At 47.9% G+C, this 24018-nt stretch overlaps 1 protein-coding gene across 2 annotated transcripts; it reads right to left on the bottom strand.

Annotated features, from left to right (window-relative positions):
• Positions 1-4938: 4938 nt before the first annotated feature.
• GSS (glutathione synthetase) lies at positions 4939-22816 on the bottom strand. 2 transcript variants are annotated; one of them, XM_084645347.1, is made up of 13 exons: positions 22675-22816; positions 20609-20754; positions 18374-18519; positions 16455-16530; positions 15564-15703; positions 15230-15346; positions 14447-14527; positions 12879-12956; positions 9940-10006; positions 9082-9276; positions 8657-8738; positions 7686-7875; positions 4939-6280 (listed from the first exon to the last, which is right to left on the bottom strand). In XM_084645347.1, the coding sequence occupies exons 2-13, from the start codon at positions 20744-20746 to the stop codon at positions 6157-6159; spliced, it is 1434 nt and encodes a 477-aa protein (XP_084501473.1). In that variant the 5' UTR covers positions 20747-20754; positions 22675-22816; the 3' UTR covers positions 4939-6156. The 2 variants fall into 2 exon arrangements, with proteins under 2 accessions (XP_084501473.1, XP_084501474.1); XM_084645348.1 differs by lacking the exon at positions 22675-22816 and adding an exon at positions 22456-22606.
• Between the last annotated feature and the right edge of the window lie 1202 nt (positions 22817-24018).

The following is a 24018-nucleotide window of genomic DNA, read 5'->3' as shown; positions in this document are numbered from 1 at the left end:
ACACACAGAAACAATGTTAAAAAGAACATTAAGGGGGCATAGTCAAGCACACAAAGGTAGGAGATGCCAGGATTAAGGCTGCCTGTGAGACGGGGAGGCATGAGGGAAAGGTTGGTCTCCTAGTTAAAGCACTTGATTACTGAGCTGGAGTCTACCCCTACCTCTGCCAGAGTTCCCATGCCATGCTAGGCAAGTCATTTAACAAGCTTTTCACAGATGGTCACTAATGGCGTGTGCCTCATTTTCCGGGTGCCCACCTTGAAACCTGGGTGCCTGATTTGCAGAAGTGCTGAGCACTCTGTTGCAACTGCAGTCACTGGGAGCTGGTCTTGAATACATTAAGGGCTATAAAATGCTAAGTACTCTTAAAAAGCAGGTCCTAGGCATCTCAAAATGAGCTGGGGATAAACCTCCCCTCCCCCCATCTCATAGAGGTGCTGTGAAGCTAAAGTAATTAATACTTGTGAAACAGGTGTGATGAGTACCAACCTGAGAGGAAATCAATTCTGTATTCAGAACAGGGGTTGCAAAGTGTGCAGTAAATAAGGTCTGGAGCGACTGACTAAACAATAGCAACAAACCAACATCTGCTCATTCAGCAGCTACTGTCCATCCTGTGCACGGCATGAGGAAGGGGCCCTGTTGAAAATGTACCATGTGACCACGTAACTAAATTAAAGACTGTACCCAAATGCATGTGGACCTAGGGGGCCAAATTAAGATTGCACGGGGAACCTTAGTCCTGGAATTGCCTAACATTGATGTGCTTAACTCAGCAACCTCAGTAGCTTTAGGTGTGGGCAATGTCATCCCATAACAGTGACGTGGGGGGAAGGGACCAGACTCATCTAGCCGCTCTTCTTCTCTACATAACACCAAAGACTTTTTTTAGCCCTGGGCACTTTATTCTGCTACCATCCGTAACCCCTCTTTCCCTGATCTAGTGCAGGGGCGGCCAACCTGTGGCTCCGGAGCCACATGCGACTCTTCAGAGGTTAATATGCGGCTCCTTGTCTAGGGACCGACTCCAGGGCTGGAGCGACAGGCGCCAGCTTTCCAATGTGCCTGGGAGGGTGCTCGCTGCTCAACCCCTGGCTCTGCCACAGGCCCTGCCCCCACTGCACCCCTTCCCTGAGCCTGCTGTGCCCTTGCTCCTCCCCTCCAGAGCCTTCGAAACAGCTGATCAGGAGATGCGGAGAGGGAAAGGGAAGGTGCTGATTGGTGGGGCTGCTGGTGGGTGGGAGGCGCTGGGAGTGTGTGGGGGGGGAGCTGATGGGGCGGCTGCTGACATGTTACTGAGGCTCTTTGGCAATGTACGTTGGTAAATTTTGGCTCCTTCACAGGCTCAGGTTGGCCACCCCGATATAGTTGATTTTGCCTGTAACTGTAAAGCCATCAACTGGCTGGTGAGGGTGAAATTGCTGGGGGGTCGCAAGCAGTAAGCTGAGCAGATACAGCACCTCTGTAACAATCACATTGAATGGAGGCTGCAGTTCTGCTTAGCCATTTTTTTCCCTGCTCAGTCTGAAGCTTGTGAGGTGATTCCTTTGAGTGAAGAGGAACCAATCTGAACTAAACCGCATACAGGAACGAGGCAGCACCAGAGCAGACCAGGCATGGCCTGTGTGCTAAAAGGTGTAATTACACTCGGCTGCCTCCCCCAGGCAGGAATTGCTAATTCCTCCGAATAGAGCCAGGAGACTGCAGTGGAGAGAGAGAGAGCCTGGGGCCTGGTGCAAGGTCTGACCTAAAGTCAGCAAAAACCAGGCTATGAGCAAAAGTCAGGCTCTGTCATAATGATTCCTTTGCTTCCTGCGGTATTGGATATTGCTTAACCTATGGGGGAATATCTCCCACTAAGGTCTGTACGTTTTCTGTGTCCAGGGAATCTTTAGCCCACACATTTTGTATTTCACTCCACCAAGTTTCCCAGCCCTTCTGCATGGTTCTTTGGTTTTATCACCTTCACTGTTTGTGCTGGTAGCCCTAGAGGGTTCAGATTAACATCTTTCCCCCCCCTGCATGGTAAGGGCTTGTCTGATACACATATTTGGAAAATCAGTGATTATTCCCAATTGCTATATTGTCTCTGCTCCAATCAAATGTTCTCTCTTCAATGGCTCACTTTTCCTGAACTGCATGTGCACCAAACTAGGGAGGTAATATTTTAACATTATGTTTTTGCTTATCCCCTGATGTTCCCTGTATTTGTACTGACTGTAACTGGTATGCATTACACATCTTTTACTAGGGTGATCTGTGCCCCCGGAATCTAATAAAAAATTGACAAGCCCATCCCTGACTTGGATGCTTATGTGGGGGCATCCCCAAACATCTACAGTCACGGGTTGCTGGAAAACGCATTCCGAGTCCTGGGGAGGGCTGTCCTATGGCATTTGTTTGTTGGTGATGGGGTCATTTAATCCAGCGGCGAAAGCGACCAGTCTCAGGCTCTTCTTTTTTATCTTTATTTCCACTGTCCCTGCTAATCCTCCATGCTTGCAGCTGTGGCTGTAAATGATCAGTCTAGCCTTTCAGCTCTCTGTTCTCCTGTATCAGCTGTCCTACTGGCATCCATTCATCACTTCTTCCTACTCCTCTGCCTCTACTCATTCCACGACCTCTAACCCCAGACTATCCATGCAGCTCACTTACTAGAGTTCCCCCTTCCTGCCTCACAGCTGCTTCTAGTTTCCCCAGCCATTCAAACAGAGGCATGTCTGCCTTCATTCTCACATCTTGCTTTCATCCATTCCACTACACCTGAGAACAATGCCTGTAACACAATGTCTTTTAATGTTTCTTGTTCTACTTTCCCTTCTCTCAATCTATGTTTGAATTCTCTCAGCTAATTGTGCAGAAGCCTCCCCTGGCATTCTTGCAATTCTTGCAGCCATGCTTGAAGATAATATAAAGTGCTGTTGAGTCACCCATCTAATCATTTGAGCAACATTATTATGAAATCTCACAGCTCGGGTGCTTATGGATCCTAATGCATCCAATAATGTCCAAAGTAATGGCTTTGCTGCTATAGAAATACCTACTGCTTGCAGAATTGTGAATGTTTATGGATCCACTCCAAAAACTCATTAAAATTTCCTGGGGGTGGGGGGGCCTACAGCTCTCACCAGAGCAGTTAGCTCATTCATTTTTAATGTATCAATTCTAGGTGTTAACCCACTGACTCTAGGTTTGTTAGTTTGAGGCTCTATACTCTTCTTCTCCCATGATTAAGGCTAAGATTTTGTCCCAAATATTTTTAGTAAAAGTCACGGACAGGTCACGGGCAAAAAATAAAAATTCACAGAAGCCGTGACCTGTCCACAACTTTTACTAAAAATATCCAGGACAAAATGGGATCCGCGGGTACCCACGCTGCCTGAAGCGGGGTAGCTGTGCAGGAGCTAGGAACTGCAGGGTACCTGCAGCTCTGGGGGCTCCCCTGCTGCCCATGGGGAGCTAGGAGCTATGGGGTTCCCTCACCTCTGGTGTCAGCCAGGGGTTGCGGGGTACCCCTGCTGCCTGCAGCTCCAGGGGCCCTCAGCTAGGAGCTTGGGGGTTCCCCCATGGCCACGAGCTGTGGGGTGCGCCTGCTGCCTGTGGGGCCTGGGAGCTGCAGGGTACTCCTGCTGCTCACAGCTCTGGGGGCCTGTGAGCTCAAGGGTTCCCCCAGGGGGGCTGGGAGCTCTGGGGGTTCCCTGCAACCTGCAGCAGCCAGGAGCTCAGGGCTACCCTGGTGCCCATGGTGGCTAGGAGCTGTGGGGTACCCTGCCACCTGCAGCGGCTTAGAGCTCCAGCGGCCACCAGAGGCAGCAGGGCTACAGCAGCTCCCTAGCCCGCAGGCAACAGGGGACCCTGTAGCTCCCGACCCCCGCAGACTGAAGTCACAGAGGTCGCTGGACCATCTCCGTGACTTAATCATAGCCTTACCCACGATCAGTTCACAGCTCATGTTGTCTAATGAAATCTGTTAACCATTGTGTTTCTTCACCTATTCAATCTCCACTCTCTGGAAAGACCTATCTGAGTGTTCTTCCTCCCCCTCTCCGTGTGCTTCGCCCATTCTAAGAGGTACCACTCTGTCTCAGTTTAGGCTTTGCCAAAACCTGGCTCTTATCATAAGGAGTTGGTGCAGTGCAGTGGTCCCTGCCCAGGATTGTTAGAGAGGAGGTGGTCTAGGTCATTCCACATGTCCCCATTGCACCACACACTCCAATAATCCCATGTTCCACCTTTTAATTTTGCTAAGGCCCCCTCTTTCCATTTCTGTCCCCACATTCCAGGTGCTATGAAAGTACCTGCAGTCTGTTGTTGCCCTCCAATATTTATGTTGGAAGATGGTACTTTTTTTGCAGATTTTCTGTTGCGGCTCCCAGACTCTTTATTTTCCTGTTTCAGTTGCTCAAGCATATCATGCATCTGAAGTGCCCGATGCCCTCGCAGCAGGGCCTCGGCATTCCCGTGCTCGACAGGTTAGGTTACCTCTTCTCTTGTTTTGGTTCTGTTACTTGCCTCACCAATTTTATGGCATTTCGCCTTAGCCATCTCACAGCCACGGCAATAGTTTGCAATAGTCTACCCTTCTTACTTTTCTTCTTCTTCTTTCAGGCTACTGTCCCAACCATAGCCTTACATATTCCAGTCCACCTTTCCCCACTTTCTTTTTTAAAATCCTGTGGCCTACCTTTACTTGTTACCCAGCAGGTCTATTCCTCATTGAACCCTGTGGGGATCTGAAGGGAAAAGAAAGGGGGGTCCCTAGCTCAGAGTTTGCTGTTATGTTAGATGTCAATTCCTACAGTGGACAGCTCACCACTTACCAAATCAGCCGTCAGGGTCAGCCAGTGCCGTCAGTTTGCGTGCGTGTGCTGTCCCAGCTCTGTGCAGATAGCTAGTACAGCAGACCTCCATAACATTACCCAGAAAGACCAGACTCGGTTCAGTGGCAAAGGCCCTTGGCCAGGTTTATTGCCCTTAAGACACAGTATTAGCCCCCTGGCTCTATGGTTACATGTAAGCTAACATGAGTGCCCACTGACAAGGGCTCAGCTCAGTCAGCAGCAGGATTTTCTGTTGCCCCCTCCTATAATTTCTCCTTTTATACATTGATACAAACAAGTTACGTATTACACTCCTGGCATGAGTGGTTACCAACCCTACACCTTGTTTGCGCTGGTTTGAACAAGACATCTCCATCCATCGTTCTAGCCTTCTATCTTTGTCCTACTTGGGGTTGGTGTGTTTCTGTACACTCTCCTAGGATTGTGTTTGTTTCCATAACTCTGTTGTGGTGTACCTGTACCAGCCTTCTGGAATGTGCTTACATTAATACCCTGTACCTAAAACTTCTTCGGAATGCCTGGGCTTTAGCAATGCTAGCTATGCGTATGCCTCATGCATGTACCAGACAGTGAACTTGTAAGCAAGCAACTGCTTTTTGATAGTCTGACTTTTACTCATAGCTTTTTTTTTTTTTGCTGACTTTGGTTCAGGCCTTGCTCCAGGCTCTCTCTCTACTACAGTGGCTAGCAGCATTAGGGTGGGAAGCCCTTAACTAAATCCATCAACCCTCATTTCTGTTCTCCATCTTCCTTTCCTTTGGCCCAGAAAACAAATGCCCTCATAGGTAGCAACTAAATGAGAAGCAGAAAATGTGGAAGGCACATATAACCCTCTGGGATCAGGCACTTAAGGAGAGACTGGGCAGCTGTAGTGTCTTGAACAGGGTACATATGGAAATCCCAACTCCTAGTTACAAGGAGTTCTGAACAATAGGTTGGCCTCATTCCTGAGAAAGCAGCTGCATTCAGGACAATTCAGACTGTTACATTCACATCTGGCTGCCTGGAGCAGAGGTGGTGATGGGTCTGTAGATTAGCTTGTGTGAAGTTATCAACAAGGCAAAAAGATCAGATGAGAACCCAAGACTTTCTGAGGGAAGAATTAAAAAGGAAAGACTTGGGTGGGGGAGTAGCACAAAAGTATTTGGTACAAGTGTGATTCACGTACCCTCCCCATGATCACTGTGCTAGGAGGGGGAATGTCCCTGTGGTCCTGCTTACAGAAATTTAACAAGACACTGAAGTTATCAAACCCTAAAGGAAATCACAGCTCTTCTGGCAGCAGTTAGGGCAACAGATGTGGGAGGTATCCTCTTCATATCACATAGGGAGTATCCAGCACAGCCACCCCAGCTGCCACCCCGCCATCTGCATGCTCAACTGCCTTGGTTCGCAAGAGGTGACCGACGTGCTTATTCACCACAATGTCCTTCCCCTGCCTGCAATGAAAGGTTAAAGTGAGCAGCTGCAAAATTTAAAGCTTTATTCAATGTCTGGCATTTCTACTGATCCTAGATCTGCAGAATTCTAGCCTGGTCTCCCTCTGCCACAGCCCTGGGCAATAGGACATGTGTAAAACACGTTGGGCCTAATGGTAAGGCTTCTCTTCTGTTGAGAACAGATTTGTATTACTGTAGCACCTAGGAGCTGTAGTCCTAGGCCAGGATTCCACTGTGCTAGGCAAAGCACAAACAAAGACAGACCCTGCCCCAAAAAGATTAGATGTGAGCCTGTTTCAGGAAGAGTACATCTACCAAGGAAACAATGCAATAATAGCACCTTCACAACCATAATCCCTAGGTCACAGCACAAGAAAGAGCTATATTGGCAAATTAAATTCAGGAAATTCATTAGACTTTGTGCCTTCAACACATGACAGGAAAATGAGAGGCAACTGGGCCTGCCTAAGATTAGAGCAGGCTGGCTGCAAGAGAGGGGGGAAAGAAAAAAAAAAAAACCTGTCAAGTTAAAATAGTTGTAAAACTAAGGAATTTCCTATGGCACTAGCTCCATTTTTCAATTTAAAAAAAAATTTCTCTTGCCCTAGGTATGTTGACTACTGTTTGCATTGGGCTTGTACATAGGCTAGTCAATTTCTCATCAATTGCACTTTAGTTCTTTCTCCCTAGCATATCCAGTGTTGGGCTGTAAGTGCTGCTGAGGAGAATGTTTGTCTTCAAAACTGTATATAATGGATTTCTATTCTGAAATCATGGCAACATTTCTAGGGGCCCTGGAGGGGTTGGGTTTGTCCATACACAAAAAGGGGAGAGTCAAAGCATCAGCTGACATAGTATCAAAATACATAGTACAGGGAAAACTGTACGGTAAGCAGTATTGCTCAGCTGCATAGTCCATTCAGTGAAAACCTCTGGCCTGGAATGTATTCGAGGCTGCTGCACAACTCAGCACCAGAGAGCACAGAGAGACCTGCCAATATTAATCTTTTTCTCTGTGGTACCTGGCTCATGAAATTCCTGTAGGGCCTAAGATCCTGAAGATGACACCCTTGGAAATCAAGTTTCTAATCCTTTTTACTTCAGGCAGCTTATGTTCCAGTCTGCTGGCATGAATTCTAATTGTATTTTAAACTGGTAGAGTCTGGCACTAGCTGGGAGTGCAAGTGTGCCACAGTTTGGTGCCTGTATGACATGCACAGAAAGCTATGGACAGAGGTGATGTTGGAAGAGCTGCATTTCTGTTATGCACTCATTTCCGCACACTTGTTTGGCTGGTGCTGCTGCACTGTAATGCCTGCTGCTCAGAACTGTTTTAATTTACCAAAGCTGAGGGGATGGCCGAGACCGGGACATGGCAATATTGCAAAGAAAGCCAACTTCTCACCTGATGAAGACACCAAAAAACCCCAACTCGGAGATACATTCTGATATTTTCAAGGGACTGTGAGCCCTGAGCAAGTAATTCATTGATGTCCGAGGTGTGATCTTATCCATTAGGATATAGGAGGACCTCTCAGGGCTGTCTTTAATCTTCTCCAGAAGTTGCTTGAGCTCTTCCCCATAGAGATTGTTCCCTGGTAACATACAATCATACATTTCAACAAATCCCCACAGCAGAAGCCATTGGATCCAGTTGCATTAGATGGCCCTGAAGAAACTGCAAATGGTGCAAATGTGAACATCCACCCATGAAGCAACGAGGATGGATGCAATCACCACCCCCTGGAGACGGCACTGGCTCTCCATGGAATTCTAGATTCAATACTATGGGCCTGGTTTCCACTAGTCTGGGTCCTGGGATCCCCTCAGTGATCACCAACCCCAACAACTGCAATCATGAGCACTATCAATGGGTGGGAGTGGGGGGCGCACAGGGGCTGGCCCATGGCTGCAGAACAGCCTGCAGGTTTGAAAGACAGGTTAAAAAGACAAATCTCTCTATGAACAAGAGGCAGGAAAGAAGGAAAACCAAAGCTGACCAGTCAACTCAGGATGTTGGAAGAGATGAAGATGCTTGTACTAATTGGGCAGAGACAGAAGGAAGAGTGCATAAGATAAAGTAAACTTGCTGGGTGAGATTTTGTGCTGTGCCTCCAAGAGGTGCAACACAAAACTCACAGAGGGGGAGTGAAGATGGCTTTAAGCCACTTTTGTGTCCTAATGCCACAGCTGGTAAGAGGAAAGCCGAAGTATTACATACACCAAATATGGCGTTATAAGGCACCTTGCCTGTTCCAGGTATCTTACGAACACTGCAATGAAAATACAGAACAAATATCCTAGAGAAGTGCAAAGGCCTGATCCTCCAGCCAGGCTGCTGGGCTCTGTAGCTCACAAATCAAGGAAGCTGAATACCTCCGCCTTCCCGCTGAGGCTTTAGCACATATCGTTCCGGATCAGCAATGGCCATTGCAACCATCTTAGCACCTTCTTCGCCCTAGTGGGAGACAGAAATAGCAACAGCAAAATCCCAGCAGTATTTCTGTCCCTGTTTCTATCTCCAGAACAGCTGGCTATTTGTTCTACTCCAAAACTGAGCAGAAATACCACACCCCGCACAGCAAGTTCACTGAAGAGGCCAGAAAAACACAAAACAAAAAACAACTTGAAGTCTTAAATTTGACACTGTTTAAGAGAGGGTTTTTTAAATGCATTTTTCACTACTCTCCTACTGTGCTATAGTTTTTAACTAAAAGGTCACACAATCAAATCAAAGCAGGTGTGAACTAGGTAGGAGACAGAAGTGTTGCTTTATGCACCACATAAATGAGACTACTTACCATATCCAGGGAATAGAGGCCAGTAAATGTCGCTCTTATCCGAGCAACCGCCTCAGCCCGGCTGGGCAGTAATCTCTCCACGACTCCTGGCTGGCTCAATTCCTGCTGAACTTTTTTGGTCCCAGCAAGTTGGGTAGCAATGTCAGGACACTTAACTGCTTTGGACCTTTCAATCAACAACCGTGCCTCCCAGTTCTAAGAGGGAGATATAGCAAGAGTCACTTGAATGAATGTAGGTTCCCTGATCCCCCACATGTATTCCACTTCCTATAGTTAAACATTCTCATGCAGCCCCAGCGGACAGGAAAGGAGCACACAGAAGGCATGCAGACCCGAATCCATGTGGGTCTTTTCCTACTGCTGGAAGAAGCACTAGCAAATGATTAGTAGGTCAGCCTGGATATTCTTCACTGGATTGGCTCAGACAGACAGCTCAGCACTGGTGGTGATTCTACGCTCTGGTGCTAGTCTGGAAGTACCTTATTGCCTAAAGCCTTTTAAACAAGGATAAAAATCCATTTCAGACATGTACTTTTCCAACATGGTCCTAATGCAATACTTCAGGTCAGACATTACCTCTAGTCAGAGGGTTACATTACCAGTGAATGTGTCCCCTTCAGCTTAGTAAAAGCACTGAACTGACAACAATGTGCAGCAGAAAATTGTTTTGAGAAGAAATCTGTTCATACGTCCCAGATATTCCCCAAACCAGCACTATCCAAATGCCAGGGGTGCACTGAAGAAGCTCAGATAATTAAGGGATTTCCAAGGTAATTTACAAACTTGAGGGACGAATGACCCCGTTCAGGGTAACTGAACTTGGTGTTTGCTTTTTAAATAAAAGCAGTCAGTACCCACCTGTTTGTTATAGTTCTCTGGCATGTAACCTTCTCTGTAATACACCACTGCAACCTCTTGGCCTTCCCTAGAATAAAGACCATCATATCAATCCATCCTCCTCTAGCCCTCAGACTGTAATACGGATGGCTCTCCCTCCATGTCCTGAAAGCGAACATCTGTGAAGAACAATGCACGTATAGACAGCTCTGTGGGTAATGATTAGCTAGTGGGGCAAGCAACTGATGATGGAGCCAGCTGTGTATGGCACGCATGCAAGGCTTTTCACAGAAGAGTAGCTAGAAGCCTCTGGTTATGCATCAGAAGATCAACAATTTGAGAAATGGAGCGTTCAGAACATACGAACAATCAGACATGAACTCCTTCGAGAGCAACAGTTATCTAGCTTTTTAAAGCACCTCCCGTCCCAGTGCACAGACCATCTCCCCTTCTATTTGTTGTTGCGTAACATCCCTGTGGCAACTACAACAATTGCTTCTATGGAGAAGTGACTGTAGGAAAGTTCTGATGTATTTTTAACTACATTTAATACCATCAGTCTTCTGCTCTTGGTCACAGTAAAAGCTAATCACATTTTGGGTGAAATCTTGGCTCTGTTGAAAGTAATGACAAACTCCCATTGACTTCAATGGGGTCAAGATTTCATCCACTGTCTCCTTGACATCTCCTCACACCCTTGCCAGTGCTCTTCTGCTACTGGTCCCCTTCTCAGCTCTCCTGCACATACTTCCCTTCTCTAGTGAAAATCCATAAATTTTAAAACCAGAAGTGACCATTATACTGACCTCCTGTATAAGATGGTATGATGGGATAACGTGATTTTGGTAATTGATCTTTAAATATTCACGGTAAATAGGCCCAACAGCCTGTGATGGGATGTTAGATGGGGTGGGATCTGAGTTACTACAGAAAATTCTTTCCTGGGTGTCTGGCTGGTGAACCTTGCCCATATGCTCAGGGTTTAGCTGATTACCATATTTGGGGTCAGGAAGGAATTTTCCTCCAGGGCAGATTGGAAGAGGCCCTGGAGGTTTTTTGCCTTCCTCTGTAGCATGAGGCCCGGGTCACTTGCTGGAGGATTCTCTGCTCCTTGAAGTCTTTAAACCACAATTAGAGGACTCCAATAGCTCAGACATAAAAGTGAGAGGTTTTTCGCAGGAATGGGTGGGTGAGATTCTGTGGGCTGCATTGTGCAGAAGGTCAGACTAGATGATCATAATGGTCCCTTCTGACCTTAGTATCTAAGAATCTATGAATTCAAGCCAAAGAACCTCACCCCGCAAACTCTGCATCAAGCCCAAATGCCTCACCAACTGCCTTGTCCTCCTCTCCCTCCACTCCCCCTGGATATACTGTCTGGTTTTCTTCTCTCCAGGACAATCCTCTCCCACCAGTGGTTCTGGTCCCTCTCCAGCAACATCTGGCTCCTCCAGTATGTTGATAGCTCTGGCTCTATCTGCTGCTCTACAGAAGTGGTCCAGGGTAGATGCATCAAGACTGTCCTCTGTTTCTATGGACACCCAGATTTTTCTTTGCAATGAAGAGCCTGGATGCGACACCACCAGCTGGAAGAAGAAGGCCGCACTGTGTGACCTGCCTGCTCTCTGCAGAGCACCAGCTAACACTCCATAGACCACAGTTTGAGAACCACTGTCCTAAAATATTGAAGTTGTTCTTCCCAAATCACTGGAAGAGCAGTTTGCCCTAGATTTGCCATTAAGTCTCAGATATGAACAACAACTCTGATATCTTGATAATGCAGGTGATCTTAGTATATCCACTCTCCAGTTCAGCAGCTACCACAAGACCAAGCTCTGGCTTCACCAACTCTGTACATGATCAGTGAGTAACAGCTGGAGAAGTTAATTATATACCACATATGATTTAAAGGGATTCAGTCAGTAAGAAAGGAGGAATTCCTGGAGGAAACGTACACATTGTTTGATATGATATCTCTGATTAAAAAGTCGGGGGTATGGGACACACACACACACACACACAAAACTGTAGAAACATCAAATGTGGAACTGGAGAGAAATGAATGTAGCCACATAGCTAAACTTTGGGACATGACTTGCCCCGTTTATGGTTGGACAGCGTCATGCACACTGAGGACCTGCCCAAAACAAATGATAATAAGCACCATATTTGGATTTTGTGAATGTCACACTATAGTTTCAACAGTCTGACCTGTGTCAGGACTCCAGGAGACTGAAGAGCAGAAATAGTGAGACTTTCTCCAACTAATGAATAAGATGGAGGTTACAACAACTGAGAAGAGTAAGGGAACAGTGCTTCCTATGGTGGCACTAATAACCATGCAATAAAGTTCTCCCAGTAAACGTACGTTCCCATGAGCAATGTGTCACACCGCCAGTAAGCAGAAGAGTGCTCTTTGGGGCACCCTCTAGGACAGTGTTTCTCAACGACTGGTCCATGGACTGGTGCCGGTCCCCAAGATCTCCCTGACACACTTTAAGAAGGCAGTAAAGCCAGTGCCTGGTACCAAAAAGCTTGAGAAACACTGCTCTATAACTGTTACGCTGTTTTTATACACACACATGAACGAAACATGCCATCCTGCCAGGTCCTCGGGGCTGTGGTTCAGAAGAGGGAATTTATGCCTCCATGTAAAAAAACAAAAACAAAAACAAAAACAAAACAACCCAGAAATGGTTTCTAAAACCATTTCAGTTCCAGTGAATCCAGGAAAAGCAAGCTCTGGATTTCTTATTGAAGAGGATAAAAATGTTAAACCTACTAAAATCTCAAAAGAGAGGGATATGCCACCAATTTGGACTGAAAGTTGCCATTTACTGAGTGTGATGTGAAAAGAATGTCTCAGACCCACCTCTGCCAATCTGGGGTCACACATCTGTGTCTAATGCCTGTTTAAGAACACAGCAGAATGCTGTGGCAGGGCCTCGGCAAGTACTTACATGTACAGTCTCCTGTCGTTATCTAAAGATGCCTTTTCAAACACATCTTCAAACCGTCTCCGGATCACCCGGATATTCCTTTGAGAGAGGAGTGAGAGTCATTGAACTTGGCAAAGAGACAGATATCTGCAAGTGAAATCACAAGTGGAATCTACATCCCCAATGGCTTTAGAGCCCTAGAGGAAAAGGGTAAGGCTTGCTGGCTTCTCTTCCCTTTTTCCAAGGTAATTTAACTCTAATAGATTTTCCTCGGCACCCAGAGCTCTTAAATACTGGCGAGGAGCCAAGGTAATGAAATTAAAAAGGTCTATGTGGCTGGCCCATAATCAAGTGTCCCCTTTCCATCAAGGAGATTGTCCCCATCACTCCTGCCCATCGTATTAATATACATAGCACAAAATAGATAAAAAAGCAGAAAGATACATCCCTAGGTTTTCATACCACTGTAACTGGACTAGGATCCTTTGAGAAGTCACTATAAGGATAGAGAATTGTGATGGTCTTAGGTCATAATTTAGATTTGAAGGGGGGGAAGGGTTGAGGGTATAAGGGGAAGTGAGGTGGTGTACAACCAAGCCTATTATGAACAGAAATATTCCCCTGCACTGTTGTGACCCCCCAAATACAATAGCATTGCTCTAATACAGGAGGACCATCAGAAAGTATCAGTTTTATTCTTTGCTCATAGTCTAAGACAGGGGTAGGCAAACTTTTTGACCCAAGGGCCACATCTGGGTGGGGAAATTGCATGCAGTGCCATGAATGTAGGGCTGGGGCAGGGGGTTGGGTTGCGAGAGGGAGTGCAGGGTGTGGGAGGGGGTGAGGTGTACAAGGGGGCTCAGGGCAGGGGGTTGGGGTGCAGGAGGCGTGCGGAGTATACAAGGGGGGCTCAGGGCAGGGGGTTGAGGTGCAGCAAGGGGCTTGGGGTAGGGGTGCAGGCTCTGGCCCGGCCTACCTGGAGCAGCTCTGGAGTTGCAGTGATGCGCACCGAGGCAAAGGCAGGCTCCCTGCCTGCCTGCCCACCCTTGCCCCATGCCGCCACGAGAAGTGGCCAGCACCACATCCCTGCTGCATCTGGGGCAGAGGGCTCCTCGCATTGCCCTTGCCTGTGGGTACCTTCCCTGAAGCTCCCATTGGCTGGGAACGGGACCTGCCAATGGGAGCTTCAGGGGAGGTACCCACAGGCAAGGACAATGCACGGAGCCCTCTGATCCCCCTCCCCCAGGGGCCACAGGGACATGGTGCTGGCCGCTTCTGGGAGCGCCACAGGGGTGGCAATCCTGCAGGCCAGATCCAAAGCCCTGATGGGCTGGATCTGGCCCATGGGCTGTAGTTTGTCCACCCCGGTCTAAGAGCATGTCTATTGCCCAAACTGAAACGCTAAGTAACCCTAACACAAGTGTTTAAAAGCAAATTGGATTTTTAAATGCTCAATTTTAATAATCTAAGATAATACTAGAAAGACATGCAAGGTTTTTTTGTTTGTTTTTTAAAATGAGTTATGTGATCTGGGTCCTTGTAAAGTGGGATTAAACAAATTATTTCATCCTAAAACGTTAAACAGTTACCTGGTCCACAGCTCATTTTCTATGCAGCGTTGGTCAAAAATATTCCTTTCGGTGTCTGCAACCAGGAACACCACCACAGCCCTGAAATATACACCCCAAGAACTGCATCAGAACCTGAAACACACCCCACACAGAACTATGGACCTCTAGCTAAACATTTCATCTTTTAAATTCACTTTGGTGGTGTGTGTTGCTTGCATGGCTTTCCAACTGATGTTCTTTGCTAGTTCCTAGTCCACTGCTAAAAGGCAGTGCCAGGTGCCGTGTTCTTACTGAAAAGTAGCTCTGGGCAGGAGCACAAGGGGAAGAAATAGGAGGATTCAAGAATGGCTACAAAAAGTCTTCTAGCAGTACAAGTCTTTCATGCCTTTTAGGGAGTACCTGTGGGCAGCTGGATACTGTGTAATTTTAAAGAAAACAGTGTATGGCCAACCCAGTAACTTTGTGCTCTGTTTCAGAGTAGCAGCCGTGTTAGTCTGTATTCGCAAAAAGAAAAGGAGTACTTGTGGCACCTTAGAGACTAACATCCGATGAAGTGAGCTGTAGCTCACGAAAGCTTATGCTCCAATAAATTTGTTAGTCTCTAAGGTGCCACAAGTACTCCTTTTCTTTTTGTGCTCTGAAGAACAGAGATCCTCCTTCTCTGGGATGGTAGGGGAATTAGAGCACTACAGAGTTAAAAGAAATGTTGTATATATTAAATAGATCCCTTTTAAAAGGTGCAGTTCGAGAAATAAATGTGTACTCATCCTGACATCTTCCCACAGGCTACTCCTCCCTTACCTGGTTGAGCCATAGAGTTCCCAAGCTTTCGCAATGCCCAAGGCAATCCCTTTGCATGGATTATTGTCCAGTAACTTCGAAGCTTCCTTGGACTTCCCCAAAACATTCAATATGTGCCTGTGATATAAGAGAAATAACAAAATCACATGATGATCCCAGCTGACCTAGGATTTGTAAAACAGAAGTTCAGAGAGTTTGTGGATATTAAGAGGTTATGACAGGGTGACAGCACAAGACACACAGAGCATGCAGACTGATGGTTTGCTGAAACCTCCTCACTGGCTAAGCAATGAAGTATCCGGGACTGGCCTTTGTTTCAAAGGGGTTCCCTTACCGATGCACAGCAGTGGTTCTCGAAGTAAGGCCTCCGAAGCTGGCAGCAATGGTGTTTATTTCGATTTGCTTCAGTGCTGGAGTGCCATCTGCACCAAGGTCAACCATATAATCTGAGCGATTTATTCCTAAGAACACTGACTGAACGAGAGGGAAAATAAAATACAAAATATAGCACACGGCCATTCCTCCACATCTCTGACCAGCATAGTGAGGCACCTCACTTGCCACAGGCCACTTTGACAAATTCACTTAAAAACCCCCTTTTTTAGGGCTGCAGCCAGCAATCTTCACTCTGGTAAAGTAACCACCGGTGTCAAATAGAGTTTTGGCAGAGTAAAGACTGTTGGTTGGGTCCTTAGCTTATTTCCTGCATTTATTTGGACAGACATCATATGAAACCCTTATCATTTCCCTCTTTCATATACATCCCATGGCAAGAAAAGGTAACTGATGTAACTGTGCTACAAAAGAAATTTAACAGCACAGGAAAGCCCTTAAGTGCTACTTCTGACCCAGCTACATTGAACTGGAACTCAGCAAAATGCTCTTTTGAGACTTTCAGAAGACAACATTAGATGTATGTATAATCACGGTCCTCTTTCACACAAGGTTAGACTACTCCCAGCAATACCCACCAAAAATACTTAGAGGCATGATTGCTGAACGGTCTCATAAAATGGGACAAGTTACTCAAGATACCATAATCTAGAGAGTAGCCCTATACATCCTCCTACTGACTGAACAATTCAAAAATCAACCTGTAGGAGAGATCTTTCAAATTACCAAAAAACCCCAAACTTCCATTATGAAAGAAAGGAGAGTGGCTGCTAATGGGGCGGTGGGAGGGGGAGAGGAGGGAAGAAGGGGGAGACTACTTCCTGTGGGATACCTGAGCCAACCCTTCTTTCAGAACTTGCTTGTAGATTTTAAAGAGATGAGCTGTGAAGTCATCCGCTTTGATGGTGCTAGAGAAAAAAAAAGAGTATACCAATCAATTTACTTTGCTATAAGGGAGATAGATTTCCTCAGGTAAGGGCTTTATTTATTATCTATTACATGGTGGAAGCTACAGGATACACTCCCCAGCACAATGCACAGGACTGTGGTCAGACCATGCTCTTAAGCATTAGTAAGAGCTGCACAAGCTCAAGCCTCACCTAGAGCATTTACAATGTACCCTTGTGCCTAAGGCAAGAGTTTCAAGTGGTCAGATAACCCTTATCCACACACACAGCAATAGGGACCCTGATAAAAAGCTTCTCTGTGAAGAAGGTTCAGAGACTCATACAGTTAAAGGTCAGAAGGGACCGTCATGATCATCTAGTCAGTCGGACCTCCTGCATATCGCAGGCTACAGAACCTCACCCACCCACTCCGGTAATAGGCCCCCTAACCTCTGGCTGAGTTACTGAAGTCCTCAAATCATAGTTTAAAGTCTTCTAGTTACAGAGAATCCACCATTTACACTAGTTTAAACCTGCATGCGACCCAGGCCCCATGCTGCAGAGGCTCTCCCTCCCATACTCTCCCTCTGCAGCTGCCAGTGTGAATCTCTGTGAAGTAAGAGAGAGAAGACAAACAGAAGATAGAGAAAAGCAGCAAAGATAAAGACCAAAAGTCTCCCCACTCCCATTGGGGTCTGGTATAATAATTTACAGTGCAAATTCTGGGGGCCACCACCAAATTCACGTTTTGGTAGTTTACTGGCTGGCCATGCTGCACATCACTGTACTCACCACTGTATAACCCTTCTAGAAAGGGCCCTGGCACAAACTACATGTATGTTCTACTCCAAACAACTGGATTACTTACTAGCAATAAGTTGTTTACATAACACACTACCCTCACTTCCCCTGGCCAAGGGGAATCCTGGGCCTGGCCACATAGCTACAGGTATCAGCTACTAGGTTGGGGTGTGGACGTCTTTTCTGGCAAATGTCCATTTAGACAGCCCTGCAGGTTAGATGGCACAACCTTTAGTCCCTTTCCTCCCCCCACAAGGGTCAGAACAGATCAGTCATGTTGCCATAGTACAACAGCTCTTTGAACATACAAGGTGCACCCTCAGCTACCCAGGATTACTAGACAGGTAGGGATAGCAACAGATGGAGCTGAAAGTCTGACAGAATTTTGGTCCAAAATTTGGGGGAAGGCCCAAGCATCTTGTCTTTGTGGAATATTTTATTACATGGTCTAGCAATCAGAACCTGCAGCTCTCAGACCCTCCTGGCCATGCCAACAGCTGCCAGAAACAAAACCTTCAGCGAACAGCGATACAGACAGCGAGATCCCAGTGGTTAACACTGAATTTAAGTCTCAAGCAGGTTCCCAGGTGGGAGGAAAGTCTGTAAGACCATCTGAAGTGGAGCATATAGTGGGGCAAGAGAAGCCCTACCCATACCCCATTTTCCCATATAGATCTGTCATCTTTTGCAAGGCCCAAAGAGACCCAAAACCCTTACTGAAAACAGCTAAAAAATACTAAACTTAAATAAGAATGTAGAGTCTAATGCACCTAACTACTTATGAACTACTGGCAACCATTTTATAAAACCTAATGTGGTGGGGAAAAGGAGAGGTTAGTTCTGTGACCAGTCTGGCAGACAGAAAGTGTAACCTGTAGCAGAAGTGGTGTATTTATACCCTGTCTGTAACCTGAAGAACTTGAGGGACATCCATAAACTATCAGTAGAGATGACTGAGGGCAGCAACTCAAGAAGTAACAGCAAAAATGGACTAAGATTAAGAGTGATAGAAGCTTTACATTTAAAATATTTGTTTAGTTAACATATACAGTACAATACATACCTAGCAAGAGTGCGTTCCAGGAATTCCGCGTTCTGGCTAATAGCATCCACAAGTAGGTTAAAATCTTGCTGAACAGCATAGGCTTGTTCAAAGATGGTGCTTGGTACTACAGATGGGAGCAATGTAAAGGGAGCATAATTCACCACCTGCAGATAAGGGTCCAACAATGGAGAAGTCAGCCATTTTCCTCACACTTCCTTTTCCTAACAGACTGGGCTGAAATCCTCTGAAAGTGTGGCCCAGCCAGTTCTCATTTAAATGAGTCCCAATTTAAAACTGACATATTCTAGACTAGATCCTTACTTCATTTGTCCTTGAACAGACTTTCCCTCAGTACACCACAGGCTGCATTGCCTGAACTTTGGCATGTCTACTTTTGAGTGTTTCATTTTACAAAACTTAATATAATGGAATTTGAGTTGGGAGACCTCAGTAACAACTCCTTAGTTACAGCTGTGTTGAACTTTTCATTTACCAGAGTATAATCTCTGTTTCCACTTTAATGGTAGAATGTAGTCTCCAGATTTACCACAAGTACTGTTCAAAGAACAATTGAATTTTATAGTATATCCAGTTCTGAAATTTATCTCTGAGGGTCTCATTATTTTTGACTCACTTTGGCTACTCAACTCCAGTCACTGCAAATTCCAGACTCTTCACCTCTTCACTGAAACCACATCCCAGGCATAAGCCACTTTGAAAACAGCAATTTTATACAGGACAAAAGTTATTCTTCTTGTTTGTCATAACCTTTTGTGCACGCCAAGAGAAGCCAACTCCTCTCTCAGAAGCCAATGTGTATGCCTGCTCTGCAACTCTACCTCCCTACTCCTCAGCATCAAATCCTAGAATTCCCTAAGCCCCGGGGTGGACAAATTACAGCCCATGGGCCGGATCCAGCCCACCAGCCATTTTAATCTAGGGAGCGGGGGTCTGGGGCTTGTCCCACTCCAGCCAGGGAGCAGGGTCAGGGGCTGCTCCGTGCGGGTCCCGGAAGCAGCAGCATGGCCCCCCTCTGGCTCTGACGCAGAGAGGCATCCAAGGGGCTCTGTTCCGCACGCTGCCCCTGCCCCAAGCACCGACCCCCCATGGCCAGGAACCACGACCAATGGGAGCTGCAGGGGTGTGCCTGCGGACAGGGCAGAGCACAGCAGAGCTGCCCAGCCACACCTCCGCGTAGGAGCTGGAGGGGGGACATGTTGCTGCTTCCAGGAGCCACTGGAGGTAAGCACCACCCGGAGCCTCCACCTCAAGCCCCAACCCCAATTTTGTGAGCATTCATGGCCCGCCATACAATTTTTATACTCAGATGTGGCCCTTAGTCCAAAAAGTTTGTCCACCCCTGCCCTAGGCAGATGCTGATCTGCGAGAGACTGACTGGACAGCAGAGCCAGCATAAAACACAAAGATACATGGCAGAGACATACTCCACAGCATCACTGTCAGTCTTCTCTAGTCTTCCTACAGCCTGCCCATGGAGATGCCAGGAAACTAGCCAGCCTTCAGCCAATACACAGTCCCTCTCTCTTACAGGCTGCTGGTGGACCTGATCAGGTCCACAAACAGGATCCTGGTCTGACAGACCCTGCTTATAACACACGAGTTCCCCTCTGGCAAGTTACAGTAGGTTCACCAAAGGGAGAAGTTGCCTCCCAAGCAGAGCTGGTATCCCTGCGAAGTCCAGGCCATTTAAGGTGACACCATCCTCTTCTCCTTGTTCAGCTGTGGTGGTAGCTGAAGGTTCCTGAAAAGCAGAACCTCCCACTGACAAACTTCTTGGGATTTACCAGAAATGAGCTCTGCTCAGATATTGGGAGCACATCCATCACACCAGGACTGCCCCTGGGGAGAGTGAACACACAGCACTGACATCCACTGTTAAGCCACCACATCCAAACTTCATGTTTTCTCATGGACAAATAAAACAGATTTTCATAATGCAGGTAGATCTCTCAGTAGAATATCTTAGTCTGACCACAGCTGGTATTATGGAGTGTGGTGAAAGCTTACTCTGCTATTGTCTCAACTCTGGTTAGTCTCCTGTGGAGCTGTGCAGTTACTGCAAAATATTGCACATTTCATGACGACTCAATAAACAAGCCTCATCACCTGCAACCATCTCCCTCCCAAGAGCTTGTCCTATGGGGCAGAAATCCTGCTGAATCATTTGATCCTTTTCCAAGAATGCATTATTTCTATGTGAAAACACCGAGTAGTTAACTAAGCCGAGCTTACGTCGGATGAATTGGAATCCTCTTTGGTCCTCATCAGAACTCCTTCAAGCAATGCTGCATCCACAGCGATCGCAGCTACCTCTGGAATGAGCTGCTCATTGTGCAAAACATCTTCCCATAGGGCCAGGTGGGCAGTCATTTCAAATACTAAAGACAGAAGAGAAGTCACTCACAGGACGGGGAGGGAACAGGGTCCAGTGCTCTTTACCTGTACATGGCCTAACCTTTTTTGCTTAGTAGGTGATGGTGGTGGGGTGTGAAAGTGGTTGTTTTGTTTTAAATTAGACCAGATGGAACTGCAATTTTCTCCTAGCTTTAGCAAGTTCCCTTCTGTATTGAATTCTGGTCTGGATAGCAGAGGTGATATACGCAGGGTTGTTGAACAGGCTCTTAGCATAATATAGGCCTTAGTCGGCATTTCTTACTCAGGCAACACTCACACTAACTTCCCTGTGACATTTGCCCAAGAGCCAAACAGGTCCTCAGGCCAGGCACTGTAACTATCTTCCTGGGGCTTTTGACCCAACTAATTGTTCTAATATCACCTATTAAACATAATAGATGCATATTTAGAGGGAAAGGTATTGCCAGATATAGAAAAACTGTTTCTGTGGGGAGAAGTAGTAAAGCAGATACTCATGCTTTCATGACCCTTAGAAAACTGACTTAGCAGAGAGGTCAAGGACTAACCCAACTCTCTTATCTGCTCTACTGATTGGTACCTTGTTTGTGACCATCCAGAACATGGTTAGGATATAGCCATGTGGTTAGGAACTATACTCTTTTTACCATACTTGTGAACAGGGCTGTAACACAAGTATCAGGCTCTCACCAATTTGTAATTTCTATCATGACTGCCAAGCTGCATCTGTGTAACTTGCCCTCAGCTGCCAGAACAGTCTGGCAAAAGTACCTGACTGCGCCAAGAACCACATTTTTGCACCACAGAGGTACGGTTGAGCAAGGAAATATCATGCAGTGTTGATGCACTGAAATATGTTAGTGCTGTAACTATATCAGATGAGCATGTCACCATTTCTAATTACAATGAATACAGTCCTACATGGTGCACAGAACTGGTCCTGCCAGGGCAGGGTTGAGGCCTACTGATGAGGCAGCATGTCCGTGGGAAGCTTGCATCATCATTGCTCAGGTTGTACTATCTCTGCAGATAAACAGAGACCCCTCAGGGCGCAGATCGCGGCTTCTTTACGTGCTGTACAAAGCATTGCTCACGTTTATTACAGCACTCTATAAATGTAACGGAAGTGTCAATAGAGCCTTTCAAGGCATAACGTCACCGGGAGAAGTGTCATGTTGGAAAGAGGACAAGCCTACAATCGCTATATAGACACCTGCTTTAGAAAGGAGTCAGTCATTTAACTGGTCAAGTTGAAACAGACATCGGTATTTAAGGTGCGTGCCTCTCAGCAAGGCACACAAAGCCCAGTGAAGGGCTTCTCGTTGGCCACAGGATACCGCACCCTGGGCTGCGTGCCATTTTGGTTATAAGTCTAGTTGATAAACAATAAGCCCTTTTAAATATACCAGTTAAGTTCGTGACCTATTCCCCCAAATAAGCCAGTCCTACTGGAACAAAGGGGAAGCCCCCCCAGGGCAGCCGCCTGGAAGTAGCAGCCCGGCGCTTTGCACAGCCGGGCCCACCGTACCCACAACGCTCGGAGCCAGCACCAGCGTCTGGCTTGCTCCGTTATCCCGCCCTCAGCGCGTCACGGCCCGTCCGGCCCCGCCTGACGCCGAGCGGGGCCCGGGGAGCGTGTGACCCGCTTTGGCGCCTGCCGGCCCGCGGGCGCCTTCTGCCCGGCCCGGGGCAGCGCTGTGACTTACCCCGGGTAACGCTGCGCGCCCCCCCAGCCCCGGGCCGCCGGGAGGACCCGGCCCGAGGAGCGGACGGACCCGGGGGTGGGGGCAGAGCGCGGGACGGCGCGGCCCCGCCCCGCGGGATCCCTCCCCTGAGGCCGCCACTCGTCAGCGGACCGAGCCCGGGGAGGGCCCCTCCCCCACCTGCCAGGGGAAGCGACCGGCCCCGCCCCCTAGCCCCCGTACCTAGCTCGCGGCACCGGCCGGCTGCGCGTGCGAAGGGAAGTGTGCCCTTGCTCCGCTCAACCCCTGATTGGACGCGCCTCTCTCAGCGCCCGGAACGGCATCGAGCGCTCGCCTTCTCCCATGATTGGCAGGAGAGTGGGCCTATCACCGGGAAGTAAGGAGGGCGGGCGAGGTCGCCAGTCAGGGCTGGACTCCGGATCAGCTACAGAAGGAATCAATCGTAAGCGGGAGGCCCCGCCTCCCCCCCCGCCGCGTACTCAGGCGCTCAATGCGCCTGCGCCGGGCTCTCAGTCAGGCCCTCACGGCGCTTGGCGCCCGACAAGGGCTGAGGAGCAGTGGCAGGGCGCGAAGCCGGGGGCCGGGCTGGCCTCGTGCTCTGATCCGCGCGCGCCAGGCTGCAGCCGCCGGCCGCTGGGCTCTGGCCTGGCCCGGGTGGCGCGCCGTGCCTTGCCGGCCTCGCTGGGGGCTGAGCCAGCCCCTCAGGGTGCTCAGGCCCCGACCATGCACATCGTTAAACACCCCACTCGGTGCCTGCCGCGGCAGCGTCTCCCCCCAATGCCCTGCCCTATGCGAGTTGCTGGAGGCCACCTGGGGAGCAGAGTCACCCCTCGCTCTCCGGCCCACGCTGGCCAGCTACCAGCGCTTCAAATCCACGTCCTCGACGGCGACCTCTCTCAAACGCAGCCTTGGACCGGCCCATTTTTGTCCCGCCACGATCGTCTTACCTGGTGAACCCAACACCCCGTGTGCAGCCGCTCCGTTCCCGGAGCCCAAGCTGTCCTCGTTCAACCCTGGTCCAGGCACTCCTGATTCCCTCCTGCTCGCCGGCTGCCAAAGTCTGGAGGAGGGGAGGCCTGCTTAACGGGACTTCTGTGGTCAGCTGAAGCAGGGTTCCCTGCGTATCATCAGCCCTTGGAGTCTGTCCCCTTCTCCTCAGTTCGATGTCCCCCCGATACCTAGAGAGACAAGGGGAGGGTGGTAATACCTTCTGTTGGTGAGAGAGAGAAGCTTGCAAGCTACAGAGAGCCCTTCTTCAGGTCTGGGAAAGGTCTCCCTGATACCTATACAGCTTTGCTTCATGCTTCCAACTTCTCTCACTACTGAAGAAATGTGACACCAAATTTTTTTAGCATAGGCCGACATCTTGGGACAGAAAGTGATCCACAGGCCGAGAATAGGTTCCTCCGTGGGCCCAGTCTGGGACGCTGTGTCTAACACTGAACTTTTTCTTTAAAAATCTCTCAATGTTGCTATATGACTGATTCAGCTCCATTGGGGCTAGAAAAAGTGGGAGCACTAATGTAGACTGACTGCTGATGCTTTTACCACTGTTGTCCAACTCTG

Source organism: Lepidochelys olivacea, assembly GCF_965140295.1.
Source record: "Lepidochelys olivacea isolate rLepOli2 genome assembly, chromosome: 13".
Classification (NCBI taxonomy): domain Eukaryota; kingdom Metazoa; phylum Chordata; order Testudines; family Cheloniidae; genus Lepidochelys; species Lepidochelys olivacea.
The sequence above is the reverse complement of the archived record's forward strand: the minus strand, read 5'-3'. Positions and strand labels throughout refer to the sequence as shown.